The 13,408-nt window shown below is 43.4% G+C and overlaps 1 protein-coding gene across 5 annotated transcripts in view; it reads left to right on the forward strand.

The window, feature by feature from the left end:
* als2b (alsin Rho guanine nucleotide exchange factor ALS2 b) overlaps positions 1-13,408 on the forward strand; it is a 90,412-nt gene that overhangs the window by 33,008 nt on the left and 43,996 nt on the right. For 3 of the 5 annotated variants that reach the window (XM_032506474.1, XM_032506476.1, XM_032506475.1), the window contains 8 exons: positions 756-901; positions 2,321-3,279; positions 3,876-4,242; positions 7,399-7,573; positions 8,477-8,573; positions 9,560-9,637; positions 9,742-9,972; positions 11,831-12,002. In XM_032506474.1, coding sequence (XP_032362365.1) covers positions 756-901; positions 2,321-3,279; positions 3,876-4,242; positions 7,399-7,573; positions 8,477-8,573; positions 9,560-9,637; positions 9,742-9,972; positions 11,831-12,002 — 2,225 coding nt within the window. The remainder of the gene's footprint in view (positions 1-755; positions 902-2,320; positions 3,280-3,875; positions 4,243-7,398; positions 7,574-8,476; positions 8,574-9,559; positions 9,638-9,741; positions 9,973-11,830; positions 12,003-13,408) is intronic. The other 2 variants (XM_032506477.1, XM_032506478.1) reach the window with 1 other exon arrangement.

Below are 13,408 nucleotides of genomic sequence, written 5' to 3' on the forward strand. Positions count from 1 at the left end.
CCCCCAACAAACCACAAGTAGGCTTTATGTTTCATAATGACTGTTTTCCGTCAGATTGTTTCAAGTCAAGTTACTTTATTTGTTTCCCAGTGGGGCAGTTTATTGTGCAACAAGTAATATAATACAATACAAATCACACATAATCATACTCACAATACAGAAATTTCCTGACTTATAGATCTTGACGTTTCCATTCACACTTGAAGGCAGCTTTATTTCACAGGCAAGAGAGAGAGAGAGAGTGTTGCAGGAAACATTCAGCTATTACACCAACTCCCAGGCATTTCAGTGCCTTTTTTAACCCTCCTAGCGTGTTAAAACCTTCTTGTGGCAGCGATAGAGGCAGTGATGTTTCCTGTATCCTGTACAGGTCTCTCACACCACCTCAAACCACAGCTCAAAAAACACAACAAGTCTGATTGCCGGTTACATGATTGGCCACCGCAGCGGGACGCCTGGTTGCGTTCCTCCGAAAGTCTTGGCTTTTCTCCGCAGGCCCTCTGCGAGTGTCCCCCTTACAGACTCTGTGTGGCAAACACACCGGCAGTTAAGATGGATATAACTATCACCTGTTCACATTAGCCCAATATCTGATGATTGAGATATATATATATATATATATATATATATATATATCGCCAATCACAATCATCAGATATTGGGCCGATGTCAACAGGCGGTAATTATATCCGTTGTAACAAAATCTATAATATTCCAGCCCTACTCATTATGTTTGTAAATGATCCATCTCTCAGCTCTGGGGATGACCACGGTGGAGAGCGAGGCCTGCTCCACACCTGGAAGGGCTACTCCTGCAGTGTCACCCCCGAAAGGCTGTTCCTCCCTGGGCCGGTCCTCCAGGTCGCCCTGGGCACACGGCATGGAGTTCTGCTGGTGGAAGGTAACATTCTTGTGTGTTACACATACAGTATATTTTTGTGTTATCAGTAGGCCTTAACAGGATTCTTTCCAGAATCAGGTTGGGACTTTTGGGGGGGGGGGGGGGGGGGGGGGGGGGGGGGCGGAGTCCGACTACGCACAGCAGTAAGCATGATCAGTCTGCATACAGTAAAGGCAAAGAGTCTATTCTACCTTATTGGACAGAAATCTATTTGCATTTGCCTGTCATTTCAGACAATTTGATAAGAGTAATTGTAAAAAATAATATTATTATTAACCCTCTGAGCCAGAGACACTCGCCCACGAGTAAAAAAGCACCTCTGATTCATAGTTTAATAACTTTTGAACCATACAAGCGATTTACTCACTTTAGGTTTCATTTGAATCCTGACGTTTTCGGGTTTACGGCGGTCTTTTCTGGGTCTTTCTAGCCTCTACAGGGGATTTTCTATCCAGCCTGGAACTTCAGCCTCTTTGGGCTTTAAATCCATACTGTAATATCCAAGATTGATCCACTTTTTATCCATAATTCATCGCGTTTTGGCTCATTTTCTGCCGCTTATCGCTCTTACGTCTCTCTCTCTGTCTATTGTTTCAGGAAGTGCATGCCCATATATGGGAGATAAAGGCACCCCTCTTGTATGGAAGGCCAGAGGGGACAAAAATGCCTATAGACTCTATGGTTTTGTCAACTGTATAAGTTATAATGATTATTTCTTCACAGTGTGACTCCCAAGACATATGAGAAGTGTTTTAGAAAGGAAAATGGCTTAGGTTTTACTTATATGTCTGTGATATCAATACATATCTGGAAGATTCATTTATTTATTTATTTATTTATTCATCTTTACCCTACAACCATTTTTAACATGCAAGTGACCTCACTGTAACCCAAATATTCCAATAACCCAGTTTGTCCTAAAAAAATGATGTTCATATCTTGACTGTAGACAACAGGGTTGATGTTTTACAAGCTTTTTATAAAATAAATCCAGACGGAAATTAAACTGTGAAAATGGCCTCAGGGCCCAGAGCGTTAAAATACAACCGGCAATTAATTCAAGTTGATCTTCTGCTTTTCCAACTCTTGTTGTGTAAATTACTATTAAACACAGTCAGTGAGGATTTGAAGTGCTGTTTTTTTTTTTATCATTTTGGTGCTGGGGATTTTCCTATTGGGGATGGCTAAAACCTTTTTTGGGGGGCGCCAAAAACTCAAATGCAGGAAAACCCCTGCTTTATTCCAAATAGACTGCAGAGAGATGACAGGAAAGGAGGTAGAGAACTGGGGATGGTCAGTGTCTTAACCCATTAAAGAGTGTGTTAATGTTGAGTGGGGAGGAAACATAATCAATACATAGTCAGTTGGATATTTTGGACATTTATTTAGCAAAAGTATATGTTGTCGCTTCCATTTCAGGCGGACAGGTGTATAGTTTTGGGGAGTTGCCATGGAAGCAGAGTCAAGCGGCCGAGCCGGCCAAGCCCACCCTGGAGAGTGCGCTCAGCGGCCAGCGCGTGGTCGCCGTCGCGGCTGGAAGCTTCCACAGCGGGGCGGTGACGGAGGACGGCGGCGTCCACATGTGGGGCGACAACAGCTCGGGGCAGTGCGGCCTGTCGGGCCTCAGCGCCGTCCCCAACCCGACTCCGGTCGCCCTGTTGGACTCTGACACCGCCAGCCCCCCGACTGCTCCGGTGCTGGAGCTGGCCTGCGGGGAGCAGCACACCCTGGCACTGTCGGCCCAGCGGGAGGTGTGGGCGTGGGGCAGCGGGCGCCAGCTGGGCCTCAGCGTCGCCACCTTCCCCGTCTGGAAACCCCAGAAGGTTGAGCACTTGGCGGGCAGGTATGTGCTCCAGGTGGCCTGCGGAGCGTCCCACAGCCTGGCGCTGGTGCGCTGCCTGAGCTCGCAGGACGTCCACCGCCCCCTGGTGGACAAATGCAGACAGTGTAACCAGCTGCTGTTCACCATGACGGACAAAGAGGACCACGTCATCATCTCTGACGGCCACTACTGCCCGCTCGGCGCGGAGCCGGCCGAGGACGGGGACGGGCTGGAAGCGCCCGCTTCGTCGTCGCAAGTCCTCAGAACATCCCCGTCCGAGCCGACCCTCTCCTACCACGCCGCCGCCTCAAACCCCCCGGCGCTCGCAGGAGGCACCGACCCCACTCAGGACTCGGAGAACGAGGCGTCGGCTGGGTCGGCCGCGTCCAACGGAGCACCACCGGCGTCGGACTCGGGCCTCTCGGCTCAGTCCAATGGCGGAGTTCTTTTCGGGGTCAAGGGGTCCCCCTATCCGGACGAGCAGGCCGTCAAAGACTATCTGAAGAGACTGTCGGAGAACACGCAGGCGGATCAGACAGTGAAGGCGACTCTGCTGGTGAGTTAGACTGTATCACAGTTATGAGGTTAATAGATAATGAGATTAGGGATGCAGTATTTCACTCTGTTAGTTTTTACTAGGGGTGTGAACCTTTTTATGGTCTCTCGATAGGAAGTCGGATATATACAAACACACTCTTTTTTATCATATCTGCTCTTAAAAAAGACGCTTTCTGAATGTAGTGGCGTCTGAACACAGCAGGCAACAGACAAAAAAGCACAAACCGGAATAGTCACATCAGTAGTAGAGCCCGACTGATATATTAGGATTAATACTTATTTTTACATATACTTATGCTACCTGTATTTTATCAACTTTAGCAGGGGTGTGTAGACTTTCTCAAGCCACTGTACTGAATAATTGGTCCTGGATATACTCGGCGTCTGATCTAGTAGTACCCAGACTCTACTCTCACGTTTGAATATTAAGGGCATCACACACATTGCAACCACAATAGGACAGTACAACACACACCCATTCACACACACAATTTGTCATAACGTACGGTGTTTGGGACAAAGAATTTCCCCTTTGGGGACAATAAAGTCTAAAGTGGGTTCATGCGCGACTCTGCTTTATTTGCCTTCTTCCAGACGTCCGAAGGAAGGCTGACCACCGGCTCCACGCTCAACAACTTAGTGGCGTCCTGCGCCTCGGCCGTGGGCGAGCGGGTCGCCTCCACCTACGAGGCCTTGTCCCTCAAAAAGATGATGAACTTCTACCTGCCCTCAGGAGTGGCGAGGGCAGACGGGCCGGTGGCGGGGCTCACGGGCGTCACGGGCGACAACACCGCAGAGCGCGTCCGCCAGGAGGACTCCACCCAGGCCAAGAAGAGCTCCAGCACGGGGGACATCCGCGAGGAGGAGGCCGAGGGTCTGCGGCGCCGCCTCTCGCTCCCAGGACTCCTCTCTCAGGGTAGATACGCTGTTCACCTCTTATCCTCCTCCTATACCCTGCTGCGTAAGTATGTCTTGTGCATGCGTGGGTTGATGTGTGTGTGTGTGTGTGCGTGTGTGTTTGTCTTGCTTCAGGCTTTCTCATCCAGCTGTGTGTCGCACCTTGTGCACGGTTGAAGCTTCATATTCTGTGTATGTCATCTCGTAGCCTCACATTACCAGTCTGGCGAGTCCACAGCACTCCTGGATGGGAGAAAAACCTGCTCTGGTTTACTGGCATTTCTTTAAGCCAATCACAATCATACTGGGCGGGGCTAAGCACCGGACACATTGACAAAAGTATTGTTGGCCGTGTATCGTGAGTAAAAGAATCGAATCAGGACAAAAGTATACCGTCCCAACCCTGGTGATAAGTCAGACCCTGGCACACAACGCCATAATGAAACAGAATATTGTGACCCGGGGCTCAGTGTTTGTGTCCTTCTTTGTGCGTGTGATTGCCACTCGTTTGTGGTTCCATTTTGAGCGAGGCTAGTCTGTCTGAATCACGCCTTTGTGTGATTAAAACACGGAGGAATGCAGATTTGACATTTAGCTTCCAGCTTGACAGGGATTTTCAATGATCAAAGAAAACACTGGACGGCGTGTGAGGATTTAGCAGATTTAGCGTAGCAGAAAGAAGGTGTTGGGGCTGATTATGAGAGAGCACAAGGACTTTTGTGCAATGGTGCATAATGGGATAGCTTCTGTCTGACCCCCAAACAGTATTAAACAGGTATGGGAAATAGATAGATAGACAGACTTTCCCCTGTCTTTCATCATGTCTCTCTCTCCCTGGGTAACTCTATGTTGGAGATTGTTTTCTGTGGATTTCATCATCTGTGATTAGACTGTCCTCTCATGGCCTATATGTGAATGTCAGGGTTTAAGGCTGATGGTTCAGATTTAATGAGGAAGTTAAGAGACAAATTTGCCATCCACATTTCCTTGGTTCCTTTCTCCTCCCATGATTTCCTCACTTCACTCCCGTGCCTCCCCGGTGGGAGAACTAAGACGCTCATGCCAAGAAAATTATGTATTTTTCCACGAGTCTGCTATGTTAGCAGTTATAAGGTTACTTGGCTTGTTTGAGAGCTTGTTGGGTAGTTAGCTAGCTAGCTTGCTAATTCCACCCACCATGCTTTCATGCTACACACTGGTTACAGAAAACGAGCCTAACAAAGCTGTCACTCATCTGGCGAGAGCGCTGTGCTTTTCTTCGCTGTGACAAGAGTGTGGGAAGGAAACATTAAAATAGAACAGTGGAATACAACAGGGGAATCTCTTGAAAAGTCGTTTGGTGTACGGCTGGCGTGAGTTATCTGTTATAGCGTCACACACACGCCCCCTCATTTCTAGTGTCAGCACTTATCAGCCAACCACCCAAAAGACCTCTCATGAAACCATCCAGTTTTCCTTTCTCAAACCTTTGACTCTCCTTTCTTTATCTCTGTCCTTTAGGGCACCAGATGGCTCCCTACTGGGGGACATAGAGATGTGTGTGTGCATGCTTTGTGTTCATTTCATGCACACTAAAAATTAGCTGTTGTGCCAGTCCTTTAGTTTCCAGCCAAGGGAAAGTGAATTTATTAGCAAGAACCCCTTTTTTTTGCAATAGTCCCTAAAAAATGACAAAGCAAAATAGTCACTAAAATGATATCCTTGATCCTGGTCGCTTTTTGGAGTTCACCATCAAAATGTCAGAATAGTCTCACCTACCTGCCTTAATTTTTTAGACATGTCTCTCTTCAGAGGCAGAAACAGATTAAACCCTATCCTGCAATTTGTAATAATCCATCATTGTTTGTTCTATCTGCTGTCTGCGCTTCTTTTTCCAGCCATTGTTTGTCTGCTGTATGGCAGCGTGTGTTTGAGACGACCTGGCTGACTGTTGGTTCTGTTTTGATAACACACATTGATTTTGTCTGCTGGACTTTGCACCCGAGTTTCATTCAGGGTTAAGATATGTTCACTTTGGCTCAGGGTTGCTTATGCGACTTCAAAACTGGTTGCTAAACGATGCCCGTTTTATCAACGTTTTTGTCGGCTTTTCTGAGGTTTCTCTAACGTTGGTCGCCTATTTCAAGGTTTTTTTTTCAAAGTCTTTGGAACTTTTTCTGACATTTGTTGCCTTTTTTTTAGGAAATCTTTTTGATAGGTTTGTTACTTTTCATAAATACATGCATACGTGTCCAACAAAAATATGCATTTGTCGATACTCAATACTTCAGGGCTAATTTGGTCGGTGCTTAAAAAGTGTTGAATTCGTCACCCAGCCCTGTTAACTTAATGTCACTCAGCCTGGAGCCAATGAAATATCTTGCAGTAGGAAGGAATACAAGAAAGACATTTAGGACCAGTGTTGGGCTAGTTGCTCAAAAAAGTAATAGATTACACACAAAATTACTTTTTACTTAAAAAAAAAAAAATGAATGGCTTACTTTACTATATTTACATTACTCTGTAACAACACCTGAGATGCACCATAACTTACTTGCCAAATAACGAGATGACGTTAAACCTCATGAATGCCCAGATCAACACAAACCTTTATTATAATAAGTACATATACAAGATCTCTCTTTTCTCTCTTTTCTGCTCTTTCATACCACAAAGCTGACACACAACATGTGTCAAGATGTACTGGCAGCCGTGGTTTTGTCTACTCGGACGAGTGTTCTGGTGTTACACAAAACACGCACAAAAATGGAAGTTTGATTTGTTATTCAATGCGATCATTATTTGATAAGTAATTGTTGGGCAGGGCAATTTATCAATATTATATTGACATATACGTAATATGACATGTGTTGTCTTTTTTGGGTTTTAAAGGCTGCATTGCAGTAAAGTGATGTCATTTTCTGAACTTACCAGATTACTCTATTTGCATTAACCCAGTTGGTCATTGTATCCACATTATTGATGATTATCAAAAATCTCAATGTGTAAATAGTTTGTGAAAGTGACCAATAGTCAACCCTACAATGTCGTCGCAATATCGACGTCGATGTATTTGGTAAAAAAATCCTTATATCTGATTTTCTCCATATTACGCAGCGTTATCAACTGTAATGAGTTACGGACAGATGTAATCTCATTACAGTAACGCGTGTTTTTGTTACTTTGTAACCTACAACACTGTTTAGGACACTTTTTTTTTTGCTTGTCTGTGCACCCCCAGTGTCCCCGCGGCTGCTGAGGAAAGCCGGTCGGACGAGGATGCGTGCAGTCGCCCTCACCCCATTGGGAGGGGCGGTCCCCGGGACCCAGGAGCTGTTTCCCACCCTGCAGACGGAGGTGTGGAGTTGGGGCCAAGGCGAGCACGGACAGCTGGGACATGGAGACAGCCTGGCCAGGTTGGAGACAGTCTCTTGTTACTGCATCATACACAGAGATGGAAAGAATAGATAGATATATAGATGGATAGATAGATAGATAGATATTGATCACAATAAAATGGGAAATTATAGTGTTACAGCAGCAAAATCAGTCACACAGCACAGAATATAAATGAAATACTAGGATACAAAATACATACATACAATTCACATGAAATAATAATAGGAATAAAAGATATGAACAAATATTTGAATATATATACAAGATGGGAATACAAAAATGTGCAACTGCTTAAATAGTATGATAAAATGGAAATAAACCAATTGTGCAGGTTGCACTTAGTGCAGTATTGTGGTGTCTCAGTCTTATAAAGTACAAATATACTGTGTACAATTATTTACTTAACCCTCTGAGATCCAAACACAAGTTGTTACACTTTACACTTTTTTTAACGTAAATTCCCAAAACATAATGTCTTTACATTCCGATCGCATCTTAAATCATCTTTTTGTGTTTTACACAGCCAAACTAAAAAAAAAGAACAACAATTAAATGCAATGATAATATCGATTTGTTTTTCTTCTATAATGAAATGTAGTTATTTATAGTGCTCTGAAAACTATTCTGTTGTTGTAGTAAATTTCCTGATATTAGATCACTCAGTTAAAATAAGTTGCTGTATGAACTTTTGTTAGGAAACATGTTATACTTGCCCTTTAGGAGGGAAGCACAATCTCTTTAAAAGAAGCAGAAAAGCATTGTGTGTACGTACAAAGAGACACAAACACGCGTGTATTGAACTGTGGTTATTTCTTCTATTAAATGTTGCAAAATGAAGCTGGACGTGTTCCTGGCGGTTTGTTGTGAGGGTCTAACATATACACAGGTTTGTGACAGTACTGTCATGTGTTTGTTTGCAGATTACAGCCGCTGTGCATCAAGAGTCTGAACAATAAGGAGGTGGTGCGGGTGGCAGCCGGTGCTCATCATTCCCTCGCTCTGACTGCTCAGTCTCAGGTGAGTCAGCGGCTTCTTTTACCTGGCACCTTAAAGGGTAACTCTTGTTTTTTTCAACCTGGACCCATATTTTCCTATGTTTATTTGTGCAAGTGACAGTTATGAACAACAGCCTTTGAAACTAGTCCAGTATTGAGCGAGACCATTTTGACTCGCAGCAACATACCGGGCTGCATTGTCACCCTGTTGGGCAAATTTGCATCGTTGGTCCCGTCCACTGAAAGTTCTGTTTTTGCCGCTGACAGACTCAGGGTGTTATTCTAAGTGTCTGACAACATTATGGAAAGGATCCCTACAGGGATTAAAGAGTAAAATCCTCTTTGTTTATCCAGAAACAGCTCCAAGGTTGCTATCACTAAACCCACCAGACTCCATTTAATAATTGATGCATTTAGCGTGTACGGAGCCAAAATATTTTCACATGTAAATCGGTAAACTATATTTGTTTGTTTCAACCAAAACTAAAGTGGTTATTGTTAGAAAGACGACCCAAAACAGTCTTTCATAGTTTTATTTTATTTCTGTCAACTGTTTCTGTTTTGAATGAAGTGTATTTTACGATGCTAAAATTACTGTTTATTTACATGGAGTCTGGAGGGTTTAGCGAACACAATTTTGCAGATGTTATGTTTGAAAAAAAGGATCTTACTCTTTAACAGAAAGGTTGACCTCCTTAGAAATCCTTTCCATAATGTTGTCTGACACTTAGAATATTAATCTAAGTCTGTCTGCGACCAAACGAGCAGTTTTGTTGATGTAAATTGAACACATTTGTCCTATTAACATTGTAGCTTGTTTCGCTGACTACCGACTGCAGCAATCCCCCTAATACTGGACCAATGTCAAAGATTGTTGTTCCCATCAGTCACTTAGAGACAAGAACATAGGAAAGCAAATTTACCGTTTAACATTAGGCAAAGCCTCTGCTGTTGTTGTCAACCTGTTGTTCTTTTCTATCCTTGTGTATATTTGGCCAAATCTTTCAGGTGTTTTCATGGGGAAGTAACAGCTCTGGTCAGCTTGGACACATGGAGTCACCCACCACTGTCCCCCGCCTTGCAAAGGTGAGGAAAACTTCCTGCACGCATGCACACACACAAACACATACATGCATACATATATACAGAAAGCCTTTAAGGTTCATGTTCCTCTCTGCTTCCATTCCCAGCTGTCAGAGGGGATCCGGGTCTGGGACATAAGCGCTGGAGATAGACACACTCTCCTGCTCGCAGACGGAGATTGCATCCTTCCAATCATTTACTACAGCGGACTGCAGGTGAAAGAGGGGGCGGATGAGAGCCACGCCAAGGGAGCAGGTCAACAGGAAGAAGGGAAGGAAGAGGAGGAGCGAGTAGGGGGCTACACCCAGCAGCCTGTACTACTGCCCTTCTGCATGGACGTAAATACAAAGTCCTTTTTTGTGTATTTTCTTACTCTTTCTCTAAGTGCTTTTTTTACTCACATTTTGTATATATTATCCATTTTGTCCACATTGTGGTGTATAAGTCCTTTTGCAGGCGTAGTAGTAGAGTCATCATTCTTTCTTTGCAGCTGTAATCAATATTTTCAGAAGGCATTTGTCACGTCCTGTTATTCCCTCTTGCAGTGTGTCTTTGGTGTTCAGAGTGCTTCTAACAGATTAAGAGAGTTAAAATGCACATAAATATGATATAACAGTCAGGTGTAAGATACAGTTTTTTGCTGATGTAAGTTTGTACTTACAAATAATGAAATTGCTTATCATGATACAAAGACATGTGTATCAATCTCCAATAAGACCTGAGTTGTCAGCACCAATACCAACACAACTTTACTTTAGGAAGGGTGAAGATGTTTTCCAATCTGCAATCTTGCTTTTCCAGATCGGCCCATCTGAGCTTTCATTGTCTCAAAGGCAGAGCAGGATACCCAGGGCTCGGTTTACACCTATCACCATTTCTAGCCGCTGGGGGGCCATAGGCAGGCTGGGGGGGACGCATATTAATGTAAAAAAACCTCAAAGTGACTTTTTCATGCCATGGGACCTTTAAGGTTTGTTCTGATTCAATGCTGCGTTTTTGTGCTGAAATATTTAACAGTTAAACAGTCGTATGAGTAATCTCCTTTTTGAATAGCTTAGATCTGTTTCAATGACTAATAGGACTCGGAATCATGTAAACATTTTCGATACCGACACCATGACTTTGATAGCGGCCCCTAAGGGATACTTTTTTTGCAACCAATTTCATAAAACAAAAAAAATAACATTACAGCACTATTCTTTTCATTTATTTTCCAGCTCCTACTGCGTGAGCCCTGTCTCTGTAACGTCAAGTGTCTCTGTGAAGTGTAACGCTGGACAGCCAATCACAGACATTATTAGAGCTTGGTAGAAGCATGCTGATTGACTCACTGACACTGATAAGATTCCTAGGTATTGAAGGCTCTATTGAAGTTAACAATACAAAATAATCATATATAAAGATAATTTTGAATCCTAATAGCTTAAACAAATTTTCTCAAAGTATGTGATGCCTGTTAGAGTCTGTGTGCCCTATTTTAACGATCTAAGTGCACGGCACAGGTGCGTTTAGGGCGTGTCCAAATCCACTTTTGCTAATTTGACGCTGAGAAAAAGTGTCTGTGCATGGTCCAAAAAGGTTGTACTTAGTGTCTTCATTAATCTTAAGTAATTCTGATCAACCAATCAGAAGTCTTCTCCCATTCCCTTTAAAATTGCTATTATGATGGCATGAGGGCGCACGCTGTGCACAAGCCTAGGCACATTTTACTAATTTGCTGTTAAAATAACAATGAAATCCTGTGTTATTGACTTGAGTCCAGCTTTTTTCATGGTCAGCTAGCAATATACGAAGAAGTCCCCTGAACACACCTCCCAGTAAGACCAGCACGCCCATGGCAAAGATGGGCGCGGGTGCATTTGCAATTTATTTTTTATATATATATTTTTTTAACTTTATTGTGTATACACACAAAAGAAAAAGAAATAAAAGAAAAAAACAAATAAACAAAAAAAAAGAACATGAATATTGTCCCGAGACTGAGCGTCATACATTATTTACAATCAGCAACATAAACAATTGAAGGGTTTTTATATTTTGTTAAAGATAATTTTTTGGTCTTTTCCACCTTTTATTTTTTGACAGGACAGTTAGATGAGAAAGGGTCTTTGTGCCGTGCTGTGCTGGGTGCAAGATGGGGCCCTGTGTGTGTGTTTACTTTTATTTTGCATCACGTTGTCTCCCGTTGTCTTCCAGCTCGGTTATGTGAGCAATGTGGTTGCGGGCGGCCAGCGGTGCGTGGCGCTGTCGGACAGGAACGTGATGGGCTTCATCGCCAGCCTCCACGAGCTGGCTTCAGCCGAGAGGAAGTTTTACTGCAAGCTGTGTACCATCAAGACACAGATAATACGCCCGCTGCTGGAGCTGGGTAAGTTTTACCTTCTGGGAGTCCAAATTGTTTTCATTTTGTCTTTAGGGGCCGAGCTGCAAAGTCCAGTTCCAGTTTAGGAAAGTCTTGTTATAAGTCAAAATCACAGGCAGATGTTGTCTAGACAAATAACACATTCTAAGAATTTACTAGTGATTCCTTTAATTTTTGACAGAATTTAAAATCCTGCATTGGCATTACAATTCCATTGATCCAGATGGACTTAATGAAATGAATGACAGACCGTACCAGACAAAGAATGCAGATTCTCCGAATTCTTTTCACAATCTCATCGTTGGCCAATAGCTCACTGAGATCAGCACTTACCTTCAGACTCGGAGGTTGGGAGTTCAAGCTCCAAGAGTTACAAGGTGACCATCTTATACCTGATTAGCCATTGGGCTTTGGACCTGCATGTTTTTTAGATTTTTCTGAGCATCGACACACCTGTCTGAAAGGATCAGCTCATTAGTTTGTGTCCTAGGTTAACATGCCACTGTGTACTCTGGCTGTATGCTGTGGGGGATCAAAGACACATAGGTTTCTTACAGGAGCTGGAGTTCAACAAGCAGGGTTTGTACTTAATAATAACTGGTTTTATATTGGAAGCTCAAACTCCATAATCGATTTTTCAAATGTGTCCAATAGCCAACGTCTAATATAAAACCAACTTTACCACGGTCTGCCACAGCGAGTCTGCTGCGGTGTGGCAGCCCTGCATCCCGGCAAAGACTGGAGTAACTGAGCTGCCCTTTAATTAGTTTTGATTTTAGTAAAAACAAGAAGAGCAGAATCCAAAATATTACAAACTGAAATGTTTGAATTCATAACGTGTTAGAGGGTTGCGGTTTCGGTGGCGTTACGTTACAACACACCACACAGTGCGTGCTAAGATCATTTGTATTCAAATTCTGAGTAGTGGACAGGAAGAGGAGGAGGGAAATGAAGAAGGAGAAGGCAGGAAACTGGAGAGACCAGGCGGGTTAGAGCAGGAGAAAACCACAGAAGGAGATGCAGAAATAAGTGAAAGATAAGAGGGAAAGGAAGAATTGACTGTGAGGGATTCACAGGGATTCAGAGCAGGACAGAGGCAGTTAGTGATGAGGAGGAGGCAGATGAAGATGACAGGGAGGAGGAGGAGGCTGCAGATTCCGAGAGAGGGACAGAGGCAGAGAATGATCAGTAGGCAGACAAAGAGGCCAGTTGTAAGGCCCATTTGTTAAAATAAAATAATAAGAATATATAGTAGTGCATCAAAATAAAATGTTGAAACAATACCAATGATCTTGACTTTGAACTACATGCAACAGTGTAGCCATTGGTTTACTTTTTACGCCGTCTTATGTCTTGGCAAGGACACATGAAATTGTTAATCCGGCCCTGCTTGGTGTGATAATGTAATGTTA

The sequence above is a fragment of the Etheostoma spectabile genome, chromosome 24 (genome assembly GCF_008692095.1).
Source record: "Etheostoma spectabile isolate EspeVRDwgs_2016 chromosome 24, UIUC_Espe_1.0, whole genome shotgun sequence".
Classification (NCBI taxonomy): Eukaryota; Metazoa; Chordata; class Actinopteri; order Perciformes; family Percidae; genus Etheostoma; species Etheostoma spectabile.